This window comes from the organism of the source record quoted next, unplaced genomic scaffold (genome assembly GCF_019419815.1).
Source record: "Pyrus x bretschneideri cultivar Hongxiangsu unplaced genomic scaffold, Pyrus_bretschneideri_v1 Contig40, whole genome shotgun sequence".
Lineage (NCBI taxonomy): Eukaryota > Viridiplantae > Streptophyta > Magnoliopsida > Rosales > Rosaceae > Pyrus > Pyrus x bretschneideri.
In genome coordinates, this window is record NW_025999724.1 from 823,303 (window position 1) to 843,114 (window position 19,812).

General features: G+C 34.1%; 1 protein-coding gene across 1 annotated transcript; it reads left to right on the forward strand.

Moving 5' to 3' along the window:
* Nucleotides 1–18,200: 18,200 nt before the first annotated feature.
* Nucleotides 18,201–19,130, forward strand: LOC103956365. Its single transcript, XM_009368332.3, has one exon. It carries the CDS (start codon nt 18,418–18,420, stop codon nt 18,964–18,966), a length of 549 nt encoding a protein of 182 aa, XP_009366607.2. The 5' UTR covers nt 18,201–18,417; the 3' UTR covers nt 18,967–19,130.
* The last annotated feature ends 682 nt before the right edge of the window (nt 19,131–19,812 follow it).

A 19,812-nucleotide genomic window follows, 5' to 3' on the forward strand; every position in this document is an offset into this window, starting at 1 on the left:
ACTCATCGAAACCATCATAGAACATCTGGGTAACACTTTCCCAGATATCTTTGGCCGTGGGTAAATCTATAAAGAGGCCAAGTAGGTGTGGTTCCATGGTTTTGAGCAACCACCCGCGCACGATGACATCTTTAGTTGACCACTTTACATATCCCGGATCATCTTCATCATCAGCCGAGATTTTACCCATTAGGTAGCCTTGCTTCCCGAGGCCTGAAGCGTGAATCTCCATCATCTTGGACCAAACCTTGAAGTTCGAGTCGCTCAACCAAAACCCGAACGGAATGGCATTAATATTGGTAGACTCACTTTGAGTTGCCACGAGTTGCATGGGGATTATGGCGCCAACTTTTTCTTCTACCATTGCACTACCAATTGTAGCCTTGTTGCTTCCAAGGGCTACGGGACTTAATTTTTGGATTCAAGATTTGAAGAACCAGAGTTTTGATGACTAGGGCATGTACGGTGTTTTGTGTTTTTTGAGAAGAGTCAGGTCGAAACCTGCTCTGGTACCAAGTTAAAATTCTAGGGTCTTGGTAAATATTGTTCTGATATTATTCTTCTCTCATAGAGAAATATATAAACTTACACAGTCTCCTATAAATTAGGAAACAAGTCTCCCAAATACACAAGGATACCAATTACATAATTATATACCCAAAATATCTCTACATTCCTTATTCTCCAAGGTTGACCCACGCAACATTTTGTATAACTAATTTAATTTCTAGAATTAGCTTGGCTTAGACAACTCACTAGATTCACAACTCATTAGCTAGATTCAATGATAGTTGGATGACATGTCGAATGCCAACCTGCATCTTTTGTCTAAATATTCATGTTAACATCCATATTTTTAGGCTAGAGGTCCGCTGTTCCCAATTTGATGTCTCATATTTAATTTGTTGCTATGTGTCTTTCAATTTAACCCTAAATCTAACACTATTAAATTTTTTATTAAACTAATTAAAAAAACCTAAAACTGAAGAAAAAAAGTCAAATAAACTATGGACAACTACTCACTCTAATAACATCACCCAATTTCTGCTGACACTTTTCTTCGTTGCCGGCGAAGCTTCCTTTTTGTGAGGATGTGGGTAAAGAGTCCCACATTGATGAAAGGAGAAACCTTGCAAGGGTTTATAAGAGGTTGGGTTACTCCTCATATTGCAAATTGGTTTTATGGTGGAACCCCAACTTCTTCATGGTATCAGAGTAGGTTGATCTACGTATGAAGCGCAACAGTCACCCTATTGTATTGTCCACGTGTTAGGCTTGAAAATTCGCCAAACGTAAATGGGCATGTTGAGAATGAGTCTCACATTGATGAAAAAAAAAAGACCTTGCATGAGCTTATAAGAAGTTGAGTTATTCCCCGTACTGTCAATTGATTTTATGGTAAAACCTCTAACTTCCTCACTTTTCTTGATCCCTTCCCCTCTCTCTTCAAATTCCAGCACATGGTCTTGATCAGTCCAACTCATCAATCAACACAAGTTTAATGAAGTTTGGATTTCGGGAATACAAGAAAGATATCTAATCTATCGATAGAGGGAAAATCTCAAACGAAGTGATGATGACAAACACAAGAATTTCAATCAATGCAAATGATCGACGACGACAAATGCCAATACATGTTCGCTAAAAAGAGAGAGGAAGTGAGGGAAACAGAAAGTGAGGAAAGGAAGCTTCAGAGACAGTGTAGAAGAGTGTTGCTGCTGGCATACATAGTGGGAAGGTTGGGGTGGGATGCAAGGTTAGGTTGCTGTTGAGCTTTCGTTTTTCTTAAATTTCTTAGTTTTTATCTTTTTAATTATTTTTATGAGAAAGCTAACATTGTTAAATTCAGAGTTTTTCTTTTGAACAACTGTTAAATTTAGAGTTAAGTGGAGGGAAAAGTGTCGAAAAACTAGAAATGAGATATGTAGGAGACACAAATTTGGGGACGGTAGACTTGTGACGATATTTTTATTCGACATTCCTTGAATATAGTGTATTATCCAGGCCACATTGATGAGAGAAGGGATGACCTTACATGGGCTTATAAAAAGTTAGGCTATACTCCCCATATTGTTAATTAGTTTTATGGTGGAACCTCAACTTTCTTCATAGCATCAAAATAAGTTGTCCCACATGTGAAGCCCAACGGCAACACACGCTTCACGTCATCATATTTGTGTTGCCCATATATTTAACTTGAACATTCACCATACGTAAGGGGGCATGCTGAGAATGAATCTCATAGTGACAGACAATGGACAACCTTGCATGAACTTACAAGAAGTTAGACTATTTTCCATATTGTCAATTTATTTTATAGTAGTGTCATAGTTATTTTGAACTTAGACAGAAGAAGCCTAGCAATATGTATTCTTACTTTTCAAGATTCATATTCACTAGGCTCAAGTAGTTTATAAAGGGTTTTAGATTAAGGGTTACTAGTGGCCAAATCAAGATTTCTGTTGTAATTATTGGGCTAGTTTGAGGAGAGATTTCTCTTGCAATCAAGGGGTTGTAGTTAATTTGAATTTCTGAGGATTTTAAAAGACTTTTTTATGTCATAAATTTCAAAGGATTGTGGAAGCCTTACAATTTTCAAATGGATTTTTAAGGATTCTTATGAATTTTGATTAAAGATTTGAAAGGATTCTTATGGACTTTGATTAAAGATTTGAATGTATTTTGAGAGACTTTGTTTTCATTTTAAAAATTATTTTTTAATAGAAAATAAGATTAAACTTGAAAAAATAATGAAGAGCTATGCCCAGTTCTCCCGAGTAACCCCAATCCTCCATGGTCCTCCATAAACAGAAAAGTTCAAATACAAATTAAGCTCCCCAAAGTCTACCTTCCACCATAATCATTCATGGAAGTAGGATTTAGAAGGATTCCAATGGTAGATAAAATGGTTAGGTTGAGGGCTTCCTATGTATATTCAAGTCAACCTACTCAATATATTTGAAATTAAAACCATAATACATCATATAATAATACCAAGGAGAAAGAAGAGAATAGGATAATTCAAGAGTTAGGAAATTGTATAATGGTCAAATTGAATCAAATTCTAAACCAACAAAATAATTTGATTACCAAAAAATAGAAAGCAAACCAGGTGAGAGATCTCATTCATGTCACCTTGGTGGGGTGAGGTGGGTGGCTCAGACACCAAAAGAAAGGAAGGAAGGATGGAATGATGGGTTTCACAGAGAAAATGGAGAGTGAGAAAGAAAGCTCGAGTTGCAGGGTTGAGAGAAAAAGAAAGCGACGGGGTTGAAAAGAAATCCTAGGGGTGGAAGTAGGATTTTGTTATGCTTACCATCCCTTCTCAAATCCTACAAAATCTCTTATTGAATGAAATCCTTCAAAATCTCTGAATATATGAATACCTATAAATTTGCATGGACTCTATAAAAATCCTAGTTGACTACACTAGAATTCTAAAGTTTTTTAAAACCTTTTAATTGACTACCCCTGTATTTGAATGGACTCTTACAAAATCTTTTAAAATCTTAATTAATTACACCATGATTCTGAAGTCTTTTAAAATCCTTTGAAATCCTTCTAAATCCTCATTTGATTATACCCTCAAAATAAAGATTTAGTGTCATCATTCCATATGATTTAGTGTCATCATTCCATATGATTAAAATGTTGAACTATTTGTCTAATAGTGGCTTCCTACGTCATAAATTGATGACAAAGAAAGTACATCTTAACATAATTATTAGTGGCCCACTTAAGTATTATAATTTGGAAAAAAGAAACGAAGTATTATTCTTTGGTTGAAATAGATATAAGCTAGGAAAAGAGTTGCTAAGGAAGCTTTTATTTATGGGAGATTGGAATATACAAATCATACAATATTCAGCCAGCTACAATAATTAAGTATTGAAATTATCAACCATCTGATGCAAGCTTTGCTTAAGAGTAATAGAAGTAAGAAATATGAGAAAATAATATAGAGTTTGAAACATTGAGTGAGACCATAATAAACAAAACTTAGAGAGGGGTAAAAATTATATTTTTATATTTTTAATTTAAGTGATATTCTAATCTAAGGGGGGGTGTATTTAATTGGGAATTTGAGAGATTTTAATGGATTTATAAATCTATGAATTTTTATAGAGTTTAATTGATTTGTAGAGATTCTATGTAAAATTTGGATTCAATTCCCTCAAAATCTCATGGGAAGATGAGAGATTTGATTCAATTCACTACAAAATCTATCTAATTCCCTCTAATTCCTCACCTTTTCCAAATTCTTTAAATTCAAATTCAAATTGAATACATCTGGAATGTTATAAATTTCTTTAAAATTCTAATTGAATATACCCGGATTTCTAAGGATTTTAATAAACTATCTTAAAATCCTGATTGAATACACATTGAATTTCAAAGAATCATTTAAAATCCTGATTGAATACCCCTAGATTCATTAAAAGAAATAAAATCCCTCAAAATCCCAATTGAATACACCCTGGGAGAGAAGTATTGAGAGTTTGAAACCCAAATTACTGGTGGTCACAGTCTTTCCATGAAAAAGTTGAAGTTTCACAATAAAATTAATTAACAATAAAAAGTTTATAATCAGTAAAAACAATGAATACACTGCTCTAACTAACTTTGTACACACGATTATAATTTTATTCTTACCTCCCTTTAAAAAATTGATATACTAAATTATTCCTATAGACATATTTTAGCTAACATATATCACTATCAGTAACTGATAATAAGAAAAATAATTGCAACACTTATTTTACATTACAAGAATCGTGATCAAAGCGAATGCAACTATTTTATACATTTTTTTATTAGTAGCTTACAAAAGATGCTCATGTTCTTCTTCTCCTCCTTCACAAATGGTGCTTAACTTCCAAACCCTAGCATCATGATTCTCAACAGCAGCAACAGTACGAGCGCTAAGCCTACCTTCCAAGCATTCTCGGAGGATCACACGGCCTAGCTCGGAATTTGACTGGGGGCCTCTAGTCATGTCCACCTCCATCACAGCTCCTCCAGTTGCGTGGTTGTCATACGCACCTTAATTCTCAAACTGTTTGATGAAGTTGTATGACTTTCTAGTCTTTCTTCATCTTCAATTGAGTGCACAGCTTTGTAACTTCCAACCCTATTTCCCAATTTTTTTGCCTAATCTTATGTAGCTTTAAACCTTCTATATATCGATCCCTCTTTGTGCGTTTGGGGGTACAAAAATGAACTGAATATGTAATGAATTAGCTTCATATTATATACACATCCGTTTGCATCCAAGAAGTAGAAGTGCTTGATTTTCGCCGGCTGGTTGACGTACTTAACTATAGTTAGAAGAAAATATGACTACACCAAAAGCTGACAAATTCCTCGTTAATGATCAATGGCCAGCAGCCCGCGACTTGAAAATTTTAAATGCTACGGTGTTGGTCTTTTGATATCCGACATAGTCTAGTAACTATATAAAGATTATAAATCGTCCCCTTATGATTCATTTGACCATAAACTAATCATTGCAACATATCTCGTGTGTTTTAACAGTAACTAAGGAACTTCTCGAGCGTTATATGATCTCAACCTCCAAAGACTGAAAATAATACTTCATTTATGATCGATTTTTTTCTTTCAACTTTAGCCACCTTGTCTAATTTGTTGAATAAATGATTTGGAAATAGTTCATGAAATTTGAACTCAAAACCTACTCTATCAAAACGAGAGTTTTCTTACCGATTCTCACAATGTTCCTTGTTAAGGTTTTCTAAAATGAAAAAGAGAAATTCTTTTGGTGTGGAAGTAACGTTCAAGGCATGTTTACTTACAAGGAATAGGAATTGGGATTACTAAAATATAGGTTAAGAGAATCATTTCACTCCTTAACTTTTCCCTGTGTTTACTTACACGTAAGGAATTGGAAAAGTTCAAGTTTTCCCTTGAATACCCAAAATAAGGAATCGGATCGACTTTTTTTACCTGCTGTTTGGAGCCATTTGATCAAATTTCAATGGTCTGAATCATTTGATCCTTAGACTCAAATTTTTTAGATTCGGAGACGATCTGGGTTTGAAGTGATGGACAAACTTGTGAATTTAAAGTTGACATTCCATATAATATAATATGTTAGTTTAGTTCAAAACATAAAGAGCCCCAATTTTATATGAAAAAATAATGAAACCAGTGATATATAAATTAGAAAGTTATTTGTTTTCTATGGGAATTAAAAAATATGTATATGAACGTAAAACGTAATATATTTACTTTATATGAAAGTATAGAGTATTGTTTTAATATACTTATATAAGAGTATATGTTAACAATACTCAGTCGAATTGGTCATACTTCATCGATTCAGCACCACTCCTTTGATGAGTTGAAGTTGGTTAGTTAACCTACAGCCACTGTGGGCAACAAAATAAACAGATGCTGGAGGTTTTTTATTTGTTTTATTATTATTATTATTATTTTTTTAAAATTCAAAGACACACGCTTTTGATACATATTTTGTGGGGCTCACTTCCTAATGTATTTCTAAGGTTTGAACCATTTATCTTTTAGGTTTTCCCTCAAAGATCATGTTTACCAAAAATCACCAAAATTTGAAATCATGACCGTTGAATTAAACTTAGTGTTTATTTGTAGAACTGTATTCATCTATTTTATTCACTATAAATGTGTCTTAATAATTTGGATTTGTCTAATTTTTTCCAAGAAGATCTATTGAGAATGGGCTAAAATATAGACGGTTCGGATTATTGAAATATATTATAAAGTAAGCCTTATAAATGGGAAATTTGGAAAACTACCAAACTTTGAACCCTATATAGAATAATAGCCATTCTTTTAAGTTTATGATAATTATAACCAAATGTTAATATAAAATTACTAATATAGCCATAAAATAGAAATTTAGAGCTAAGAAAGAGAGTTTCAAAACAAATCCAAAAACCAAAATCTAATCTAAGATTAGCCCAATGTCCTACGGGGTTCGTTTAATTTTTCCAAAGAAAAAAAATTGACCCATGAACACAAGGGTTTTCTCAATTTGATTTGTGTGATAAGCAAAAATTGTTTATTTAGTTAGGCGTATGTATAAGTGTCATGCCCCGACCTGCGAATAAAGACTATTCATGAGTTAGGGTGTGAGCCATATCTTAGCTATAAAAATAAATTCTACAACCAAGATATGGTGGAAAATAAAATAAAATTACAACGATTACACTGTATAACAAATCTTTCAGAATAAAAGCTTTAGTTCACTACATATAATTTATTGAGTACGTAGCGGAAATAAAATATTAGTATAAAAAATTAATTCATAACAAAAGTACCAACTAAATTGAAATGAGTAGCTCTTGCAAATACATAAAATGTATGCAATGAGATGCATGGATGTACTCACTCCCTTCTAATCCTGCTAACACATACCTAAGGCACCCAAGCCTGCACGTCCCATACCATACTTATACCACTTGGCTCTGAATACCTTAGAATATGAGTTAACTCTCGTTCATCCCTTAACCCAATTTTTGTAATTAAACTTTCAGTTTCCACTTTATTAAACATGCACTTCCCCCGACGCCCAATTGTGTATTCAAGCTATTCCCTCAACGCCTGACATATACAAGATTTCATTATTTTATAATCAACCAATTTGTATATTCAAGCCTTGCACCCTACACCTGACATGTACAAGGTTCATTATTTTATATTCAAGGCAAACTTCAGCCCTTGAATATCATCACAACTCAAACACTTTACAAAACTCAACACAACTGAACTCTCTTTCTTGCTTTGCAATGCATATGTATATGCCATGTTCACATAGATATCAATACTCACATTTTCTTTAACAAGCCTATGAGCTTCAACATAAATCAAATTGATTAGTAATAAGAGTAATATAATCATAATATTAACAAAATAATAATCTTTAATGTAAATGATAAGCAATATGTTACCATGTCTTCATTTTGTCGATCCTCCTTTTTCATTATGTTTCTATTTAATAACTCAGTGCTTAAATGGTTTGCTCAACTCAAACTTAGTGCAATTAGACAAAGGAACATGGAGATTTAAGTGGTTCACCAACTTGGCTACGTCCACTAGCTAGGGTTGCATATGCATTTACGTTTTCACTATGTAAGAGAGATTTACAAAAAAATACAATGAAGATGGCCTGGAGCCTTTACATAAGGTAAAAGAAAAAGATGGTGTGAAGAGTGGTCTATGAAGAAGAGGAGGTTTTGTTTCTTTTTCCCTGTGTGTTGTTGTTGGTGGTGTGGTTGTTCTTTTTCTTTTTTCTTCTTCTTCCCCTCTCTTTTCTCCATGTCCATCCATTGGTTCTATGCTCTTTCCTTTATAAAGATTGCATGACATCTTCATCTCCAAAATATCTCCCAAGTGTGCCAATAGAAAGAAACCAAGTGTGGTGCCAATCATTAGACATAGAATGTGTTCCAATACCAAGGCAACAAGTGTTGTCCTAATGATTAAGAATGATAAGTGTTCAAGTGGCAAAGCAACAAGTGTCTAGTTAATTATGAACAAATGAATATCATGCAAGATGTTCCTTGCATCAAAGACCACATCCAAACTCTAAGGAATATGAATCCCACCCGTTCTCACCTCATTGGAAGATTTGAAACAACATTGAATAGAGAATATTGTAGCCAAATGATTAAGATTCCTCTTAGCCTTGTGAATCATCACTCTAAAACCACAAAATATTGACAACTCATGCACTTAGACACACGTATAAGCCAAAGGCTTCCCACCTCCACATTTAGAGTGGTGAATAATCACCAAATCATTAATTCCTAATGATTACAAACTTTCCAACTCATCCTTATGTAGACTTCCACCTCAACCTATCTAGAGTAGTGACTAACTCCTCCTCTTTATTCTCTAATGGTTGCCAAAATGCCACTTAGCCTTTGTGAGAAAAATCAAGCCAAACTTATCATAATCTCCTTCTCCAATTCAAACTAAAATATCTCTAATTACATATGAAATAATATATATTGGCCAGTGTTGAAATAATTTTGTAGCAAAATAGTCTTACATGGAGACTAGTTTATATATAAAAAATACGAGTGTTTGTACAAAAATACGAGTCCTTGTATAAACATAGTGTAATAAAGGATTAAAAAAATATTACAATTTGAGGTAAAAAGAGTTACACGCACACACACACACACACATAACCATTTTTTTTATTTTTAAATACGGGTATTACAATAAGTCAAATCCCTCACATTAAAGGGCGTGAAAGCCAAGATCATAAGCACGGCTAGAATGCCAATGGGAAGTAGCAACAACATGAAACGTGGGAAGGCAATGGCGGAAGTATCAAAGGAAATATCAGCAGAGTTGTTAAGGCATACAAACAAAGGCAAATAAGCAATGACTTCAAGCTAAAGTAGCTGGCTTGCAATAGACTTCTTCTACTCCCTCTACCATGAGATAGAGTTTGTCGATATTCTGTTGCCTTTCTTTGTCTCTGAATCTGATGATGATACTCTACTTCATCTGTCGGGAGTGCTCTATGTTTGGGCACCATAAACTTTTCTTGTTTTGATATCCATAACGCAACTTGTTAATAAAAGCTGTGACAGTACTAAGCCGATCTGCTTTAGGAACATCAAAATTCATTTACTGATGCGTCGGTCCAGCATATCAAATCACATCACAGCACCCAAATGAAGGAAATTATCCCTCAAACAAACCTACTTTTCACCCTAAAACTCAAAATCTCCAATGCTTGAGTAATGCAGGTTTTAGCAAAAAAAATTGTTTATTGTTCATCATTTTTTTTTTGTGAAATTGTTGTCGGGTTTCTATTGTTGTTAAAAAATTGGAGGTGGAAAAGAAGTAAATTTCTACAAGATTTATTTTCAACCTTGCTCATCTCTCAATTTCTATTGAAAGGGTATATTAGTACTTTCATATCAACATTTGGTTATAATTGTCATAAATTTAAAATGATGGCTATAATTCTATTAAGGATCTAAATTCTAGTTAGTTTTCCATATTTCCCTTATAAATAGGTGTCAAAATATGTATAACAAGCGTACGTCTCCAAATCCAACCTTAAGAGCAAGTCCACCTCTCATTTGAAGGCTAGCCCAAAGCCAAAAAAAAAATAGGTTGGCACCCAAAAAATCCACTCCACCCCACAAAATAAGCCATCCCAAAGTCCACTCTAGTCTCTAGTGTGAAATGGAAGGAGCCTTACTTTCAAACTCCGCTTGATTCCACATCTTCCAAATAGCTATTAATAAGAAAAACCTAATGCTACTTAGACATTGCGAAGTTGTGGAGAAAACCGCTTTGACACAAAAACAAGTCATAAATCTGAGAAGGAGCTTGTAAATGGAAGAATAGTACCAAATTGAGTAGCAAGTGAAAATCAAGCACATTATGCAAATTCACAACTAAAAAAGAAGTGCTCAATAGAATTATTGCAACATAGTTGGCAGATCAAAACCAAAGAAATGCCCATTTGGTGAAGTTGATCCCCCGTTAAGAGCTTATTGAAAAGAATCATTCAAATTGAAATAGACTAGCGACGATAAAATAAAATAGACTAGTGACAATTTTGAAACAAAGAAAACTAAAAACGACCGTGTAACTAAATTTCTCTTGAAAATAGACACTCCATGAAAAATCAGAAGTACTAATGGGTGTAATTTTTTGCCATTTTACTGTATCATACCACTAGCATATCATACTATATTGATTTTGTGTCAAACGGTAATAGTACATCAATTGTACCGAACCAAAGATATTTAGTATAGCATTAATATCCAAAACCAATATCGACGATCTTACTCTACCGTACCAAACATATATTTTATATTTGATACGTACACCTGAAGGTCCCTAAAATTGCCGTCTCTCACTCCAAAACCCAACGAAATTCCAAATGTTTATTCGATTCTACCAATTATTGATTAAGGCTTATTATATTAATACCTCACAAATTGTTAACTAAACCCAACACATTTAATACATTTTACATTTGCTTTTTCAATTAAAAATTATCTAACACCTCACATACTTTCTTATAATACCCTCACACCCCACATTCTCGACATACACCTTACATTTTCTACATACACCCCACATTCTCTATACACCCCACATTTTCATACAAACACTTGTTTTTATATCTCATTTCGTTTTCTTTTTCGGACAGAAATTTTGCAGAGTTGCGGCTTTCCATGGGGCAGAAAATGAGATTGAATCATATCTCCAAATTTGTAGGTAAATTATAAGGTGTCTGGACCTGTAAATATCTTAAAGGCTCTCTGTCCAGGAGGGAGGATTACCTTATATAAAGTGCATCCATTTTCATCTGTCTAAGCTTGTGTGTTATTTTTATATTAACAAAGATTTCATACTTCTGATTGGAAATCTTTCTTCTTCTACTTTTGTCATATTTTTTAGGTGTGTTATTGTGCCATTGTGTCCCCAATTTAACTAGTATATATGGCTGGAAAAGACCAGATTCTTTGGTTCTATTTCAATATATAATATCCGTTAATACTTGTCATTTTCTAGGGATGCATCTCTAAATGATTCTCGCACGCTTTTGGTTTACCTCATGTGAAGCTTCTGAAACATCGATTTCATGTTCCAATCATCAAAAATAATTTTTCTCAAGCAATGTGTTGTAGTTTCGTTAGTTAGGGTTTTGTTCAACAATGGAAGGTGGAAAAAGGTTTTGATAATTGAAGAAGATAAATAATATATTAAGCGATATGGGGTGTATTTAGAACCTATTAAGGTCGAAATTGTTATTTCACAGTAGGAAACACAAGTCATTTAATATTAAATTTTAATATGGGGTGTATTCAACATTATGTAAGGTGCTAATAAAAAAAACCTTCATTAAACATCAAGTGAATGATAACCATAGTATTGTGAGATAGTTGATTAAAAGAAAACGAACTCAAAAAACCGTTTTGGGCTAAAAAACAGGTTGGGCCAAAAAGAGTGAGCCCATTTTCAAATTGGTACGTACCATTGTCGTACTATACCAACTGAATTTTATGGTATATCGAGAATTTGGTATGATCATGGTACTATGCAGAGGTTTTAGTACAGTAATTATAACTAACCCACCCTAGAAGTAATAACAATCCATCCAAGCTTCAAAAGCGTTGTAGTATTCAGAAAGCAAAATTCACTTAATCTCAAATCATCCTCATTTTTAGTGCATAAATCTAAAATCAAGAAATTATGACAATTTTGTTTGAGGTCACGTCTAGGCAGTGTTGATAAAAATGCGAAGGCAGTTTCGAAGAGTACATGTATCGTGATTATATCTTGGGGCAAATGATTAAAGCCACTCCCATGCTTTCAAACTTCAAAATATTTCAAGTATGTCGCCACCCCAAACCCTAGAACTTAAATCATTACAATTCCACTATCTGAAAAAAAAGAAAAAGAAAAAAAAGGTTATGGTAGATTGCCGTTTTATGAATCAATGCTTCCAAATTTCAAATGCTTCTTCAAAGTCCAAATCAAGTACTTCCCGATATGTATCAGAATTGAATGTAAGACAGTGTATGCGTGCATTTTTTTGTCGTCATAGAGCATTTATGGTATGGGAAATATAGGAAAAATGTACTATTAATGAATTTTCAATCGCAAATACATATGTATCCTTACCATATTGAAACAACTACCATTATTAGTATTAAACCAATAACGATTCGTACAAGCTAAATCTACTAATCGATAATTGGGCCAAAGAAATAGCTTTAATCTACAACTTGATTGTTTACCTTGTTCCCATTACAAAAAGATTCCTTCAACAAAAAAAAATATTGCAGGATTAGGGGTAGACATAAAAACTGTGCTACTGCAAAATTGAAATGAACTGCGACAAAATGAACCGAAAAAACCATGTTGACAAAAAAAAAGTCAACTTGGGAGCAAGAATCGGACTGACACATTCTGACCGGTTTTGGTTTTCATGTTGGCAGAACTGCTCAAAACTGAACCAAACCGTGAATATAAATAACTAATTAAATTTAATAATTACATACATGTATGAGCAGATGAGTGGTCAGTTATTCAAAGAACATAAGCAATTTCATCTTTTCGTTGTAAGTTCTAAGTGGTTATTTGATGTATATGACATAAATATGATGCAGCGCGAGGACTATTGCGAATTATGCTTAATTGCTTCTTTGTTATGAGTTTCACTTTGTTTTCATCCGGTAGTTATGGAGGCTCAGTTGATTATAAGACATATCAGAAAAGGAAAACTATAAGTTGATAAATACTGCTTTCTGGTCCCCAAAAGCTAAAAGCTGATTAATATTGTTTTCTCTTGTTTGTTGGCATTTCAGTCGGTGCAATTTATTATGTCCATATTATATCTTTTGAAACTACAAGCATTATCATATTAATCAAGAGAAGAAAAAAAAGAAAGTAAAATTTGAATACTATTTGGTATTAAAATGATTTAGTATTCGGAATCGTAAATCGGCATGTACTGAATCAAATTAAATCAGCATGAACCGAATTGTACATTTTTAGTAATAAATTTAAGCGAAATTGTACTGAACCAAACCATTGTTATTTCACCGTTTTTGTTCCAATTTGATGTTGGAACCGGGCCGAATTGCACTGAGCCACCGCAGGATGGCAATTTCATTGCTATTATGGAAGCCGCTTGAACTTAACTCAACTGTGACAAATCATGCCTATATATCAGGAAAGTTGTTATTGGCTCTTCAAATAGTTGATAGGCATTTTTCCTATATATTTTTTTTTTACAAAGGAAAACATGCAAATTATTTCTTAATATATAGTGTTATATGAGAAATGAGTATAGATGTCTGTTTTTTAGAGTGTCATCGATCCCATTGTGAAATTGTTTGAACCTGATTTTGTACACACTTAGCTCATATATTCTAAGTTGTTGGATAAGAGAAATATTAAGGACCAAGATTGGTTTTCGAATAAACATTGGATCAATCTCAAAGTCAATCTAGGTTTAGAGTCGTAGTCAAAGATGGTGAGGCTTGGCGGCGATAGAGTTTTGGCTAAGAATAATTCCAAGTATATTGAGAAAATATGCCGAAGAATTGCAATATTATCTGAATTATACCATTTGGTAAACTTGGACATCACATAATTCATCCCTATAAATAAAAGAGGATTTGTAACGTAGAAAGCCCCTTAAACCCTTCAACTCAATAAACAACTCAAATGCACTACGCGAAACCCTCGTTCTACACGAAACCTTACTCACAAACCTATAAAAAATTATAACTATCCTAAACCCCCTCCCCCGTCAACACATCTTTAGTTTAGATATATAAAGAGCATTGACACCATAGAATCAAACAACATAGGAGTACCTTCAGTTTGGCCAAGTAAACATCCCTGCTTTTAGGTTGGTTGATTATCTATCCAAGTCTCGACATCCGAATAATTCTTAATTCTTTCACCCAAAGAGGTCATTTCATTAACTTCCTAGCAAAGTGAAGTGTTTTATAATTGGTTACTTTCAGGTACATTTTACAGTTCAACATTCAGACGGCCGAACCATGTTCATCATTGAAACGCTCATCTTCTTCGAATGCCTTTGCCTTTACAGCCTCATACCAATTCCGTACACCTATATTCTCACTAATATAGTCCATGCAGTTGAACTCGGTACAAAAATCCTAAACGTCGCAGTGAATTAGGCAATCTTGTCTTCATGTTCTAGAACCCAAGGCCGAGATATGTTTCTTCCTCGACTGTAGTCACTCAAGTGTAGAAGTTAGTAGCGCATTCGACACCACCACCACACCTATTCTATTCGCCCGACCGAGCTCGGTCATAAGTTGGCACAACTGCATTCACAAGAAGGACATAGTTCATACTTATTCGGCATGCACGTCATGTAGACTTTATTATTTTTAGAGTAAACTGAAATGCGCACATATAATTACCTATAACTTTCTAGAGTGATCAAAGAGTCAAAATAGTTAAAACTCATGAAAGAAGGTTGATCTGATATCCTTCCAATTGGGAACCCACGCTGAGCACAGTAAAGTTAATCACCTTAATTTGTTGTTATTGTGTGTAATTACTTTTCCTTGGATCTTTCTTAGGGTTTTAACAGAATCATAAAGTTTCAGGCAATTGCCATTTCACTTTCTGAAAAATTCTTTTGGCTTGCTTAGAATAGCAAACCACCAAAGAAATAATTCCATCATCACCAAAAAAAAGTAATCAATTTCAAAATGTAATCGAGTGAGAGAACACCGAAAGTTGTATGTGCATGGTGTGGTGGTGGAGAAGGGATTGTTGGTCAACGCTTCTGTATCAGCTATTCGACTCACATGCATAATATTGTTCAAATTATAAAACGAGGAGAATCATTAAGTTTAGTGTCATCAATTACATTGCTGACCAAATACATTCAACGGGCCAGTCCAGTGGCATGACCAGTAAAAAGAGCTTCCTTTATGGGGAAATCGAGTGTGTGCCTTTATATAGAAGTTTTTTTTTTTTTTTTTAATGGAAAATAAGTCCGATTTTTCTTTTTCTTTTGGGAATAATTGATTTTGTATCAGGAAATTGGGTAGTCATTTTTGCCCACTCTCAGGTTTATTTATTTGAATCTAATAACTAAAAAATAAAAGAGTGGTGTGCATAAATTATAGGGAATTTTAACGAAAATATTTCAGTATTGTTTACTTTAACGAAAAATCATATTTTTACACTAAAAAGTTAATTATGATATTATTCACTTTACCTTTTATTTTGTCTTTATTGTTAAAACTCAAAGTTTTCAAGTCATTTTCATTAGTTTTCCTTAAATTATATCCTAATATTATGATTAACTTGATTTGATTTGTATTATAGATTGAGTGATGAGAAGAGGTAGTAACCAAGAAGAGTGATTTCTACACTTTTTTTTAATCAATGGTATATTAACACTAAGAAGGAGTGGGAATAAACTGATATCTAACTCGCATTTCACGAATTCAATCTTAAAATTTTTATTCATAAATAAAGAAAAACATCGTAAATATCATTTACTATGTGGTTGTTAATTTCTAGGCTACTGTGTAATACGTCAATAGTTTAGATCCTCATTAATGTAAATAGTGGAAACCCGTGCCTATATATAGGGATTCTAACGAATTTGAATAATACACTTGGATTTCTCCTCAATTTTCTCTCATTGTTGTCTCTTTCTCTATATTTTATTTTTAACGTGTTAGCAGCATGAATTAGATGACGTGGAGTACGTGTGTCTATTGGACTCTATATATGGGGCAACTTGCTATATGATACTATGAAGAAATTTAAGGTTTCACCATAAAGGGTAGTGCTATTCATACACCCATTTTTATTTTTTACACACCTTGTTAATTTTTGGCAATTGATCTTCTTTAATTCGTTCGATCTGAATGCTGAAAATTGAATGGGGTGTGTGAAAAGTAAAAATGGATGTGTGGATAACACTACCCCACCATAAAACTAATTGGCAATAAAGGAGGTAGTTCAACTTCTTATAAACCCTTGCAATATTTCTCCTTTCACTGATGTGATACTTATATCCACATCCTCACACTCGCCTTCATGTGTGGCGGATTTTCATATTAATTAGTGATTTTATTTCATTTCATTATACACACCCAAAAATAACCTTTGGGAAGTCACTTATATAGCAAAATTATTGATCTAGGGGGAGTTTTCGACAATATACTATAATAGACATATAAGCGTGCTGTGCTCTTTTTCCTTTGAACAAGTATTCATTTGAAATATCTGAATTCATTGATGTTAACAAACTTTTTTGGATCAAAATCAGTTTTAGCACTATCGCGCCATCTACCTATATTCAAAATTTCTAACCAATAAACAGATCAGCAAAAGAGAATTAAACTTGACTCCAATAAGAAATGTTTTCTCATTCTTTACCTTCGTATCAGCAGCACCAAAGCAATGAACCACATGATGCAATACCAAAATCCCACCCACTTCTTTACACTATAACCAGACCTTATTATCCTTACTGGTGGAGACAAACATTTTAATTTGAATAATCAGAAATGAAACTAAATTAGGATTCTTTTCGTGACTAATTACAAAAAGATAGGTGGTGCAGTTGGGGCCTGGGATGGGTAGGTGCTGTCGGGGTGGGGGAGGAGAGGTGGCAAAGGTGCTACACCATTGGTTTTGTAACATGAATTTTTTGTTATCTATGTGGTGCTACACCATTGGTTTTGTAAGCTCCACATGCATGAAGGGCAAAATTAATGAGTTTAAAACATAAAAAACCAAATTGATGAGTTGACAAAATATAATAGACAATTTGTGATAAAAACTCAAAAAAATATGCGATAAGTGATACACGTATACTTAACAAAGGAGAAATTGTTTTTTGTCCAGGGATTGGATCATATGGCTATATGGCGCGCGCGCACAAAAACATCCCTACCCCACTACCCTCTTGATTTTTACACTACCCGGACCCCATCGTTTCGCACCCCCTCTCACACAAAACATTGGGGATCACCGTCAACGGTGGCCGCACCCATGACCTTCTCCTAACAGAGAGTAGACGTCGAAAAGTGGGATCCACTTAGTAAAAGCAAAGCAAGAAAGTAGAGAGACATGCCGCTCGAGATTCACTGATAATCAACCATGATCATCATGATCCACCAATATTACGGTCAATTAGTCAACATATATTTTCCTTAAACGTTTGACATGCAATTACAATAAAATTTGCCAACATCTCAATATTACCCAAACGAAAATATACTTTTTTTTTCTTCTTTTGTTGAGCCCTCCACAGAATACATTTTTCTAGCACTAAGAACTCCCTCTGTTGGTTGCCTTGTCGTCTTACATAGAAAAAGAAGTCCACGACTTATACTTTACCTACACAAAGAATATCAAAATAAATCTGATTTGATATATCTTACTTTCCGCTAATTAATCTGCAACTATGAAATGATCCTCCACTCATTCCATTTATCACAATTGATTAATTAACCATATATATGATTATAAAGGGCTAAGATTGCTTAATCATGTTCAGTTATGACAAGATTCTTTTCTTTGTGTGATGGAATAGTGTTACCTACCAAATAATATTGTGTAAATTAAGCGCCAATGTTGTCTTTAAGAAAAGGTGGGGGGTCATCCCACTATAAAACCCCCTCACATCAGTTACATAATACATTCCTTTTTGGATTGTAAAGAAGTTAAAGAATATCTTATGCCGGCTGTGTTTGCTTACCTTAGGTCTAGGCCATGGAAAACAAACAAAAACCCTCAACGATTAAACACCCCCCTTATATACTAAAATCCCCATAATCTCTTTTATCTCACCCCAATTGATCCCTCTTCCATATTTTCTGGTATATCCGATACACCGAATAATCTCTTGTATAAGAAATGGGAAATTGTGTGTTTAAAGGGTTTGAAGAGGCAGAAGAGATGGTGAAAGTGGTGACATCCAGTGGGGGAATCATGGAGCTCTTTGCCCCCATCACAGCTAACTCCATAACCAATGAGTTCCCAGGCCATGCCATCTTCCGCAGCCCTGACCTCTTCGCCCAACCTCTTCTCCACAACGAAGAGCTTCATCCCAGAGAGCCTTACTATCTCCTACCTCTCAACCCCTACAAAACCCCAAAGAATCATGATATTAATGCAAACCCTAACGGCGCCGTTTGTACACCGTATCGCATGACGTGTGACAGCCAAGGCAAGAGAGCGGCAGACCCTGAAGTTTTTCCGAGGTACAATAGTAGTGGGGTTTGGAAGGTGAAGCTGGTGATAAGTCCAGAGCAGCTTTCTGAGATTTTGTCGCAGGAGGCTCGCACTGAGGCTTTGATTGAAAGCGTGAGGACGGTGGCCAAGTGCGGCACCGGAGGGAACTCGTCGGTGGCAAGTTCCGATCAGTGGAGTGTGTCTAGTAGTTGGAAGGAGTTGTCATCGTGAAAGTTAAAGTCTGGAATGGTCATGTAGAGAGGTAGATGTATGTGTAATATGTAACTTAAATTCGTTTCTGTGATGAGATAAATTACTCTTTTCTGTGTTTCAATATTTGGGTTGTATTTCTTTTTAGATTTATTATAAGGACCATGCCCCATATTTCCTTTGCATCGATATATTAAAATCTATCACCTAATTTTAAACCATTAACCTTCCTTCACCATTTTTGGACTAACGCAGAAGCTTTTTAGTATTCATTTTGCGTTTTAATTCCTATGAAGTGAAGGGCCACCCTATATAGACTTATAACCTCTAAAATGTGGTGGTTAGAATGTAAGTATTGCATTTATTCTTTGTAATTAATCTTAATTAAATTATGGCAATTATACTGCACATCATATTTCTCTTAAACATTTTTGAAACATCATATCAATTAATGATTTTTTCTTATTGGATGCATGATATCGCATGTCTAATTTTCTACTTTTCATTATATGCGTTCTTTTGATTTCTTGTCTCATTTTCTTGATGTATATATGATCAAATCTTGTGTGTATTCTTATTACACCAAAAATATCAAGATTTCTCTAATCTGTTATAAACTTCTTAATTAAGTGTGATCGTGTAAATCCTATATTAGATTTGATTCTAGTTATTCTTTCTTATTAGGACTTGTATTCCTTGGAGGATAATGATTTCTTTCCTCCCTTATTACTATAAATAAAGGCAATGCGTAGGGAAAATAACACATTCTCTACACAACTCTACAAAGACATCCCTCTCTATATTTTCTCTGTGCCGCCAGCCTAAATATAGGCCACAACGTAATCATCATATTTACCCTCATAAGTA

Coding starts and splice junctions, on each gene's coding strand:
- LOC103956365 (XM_009368332.3), top strand. CDS start 18,418: ATGGGAAATTGTGTGTTTAAAGGGTTTGAAGAGGCAGAAGAGATGGTG.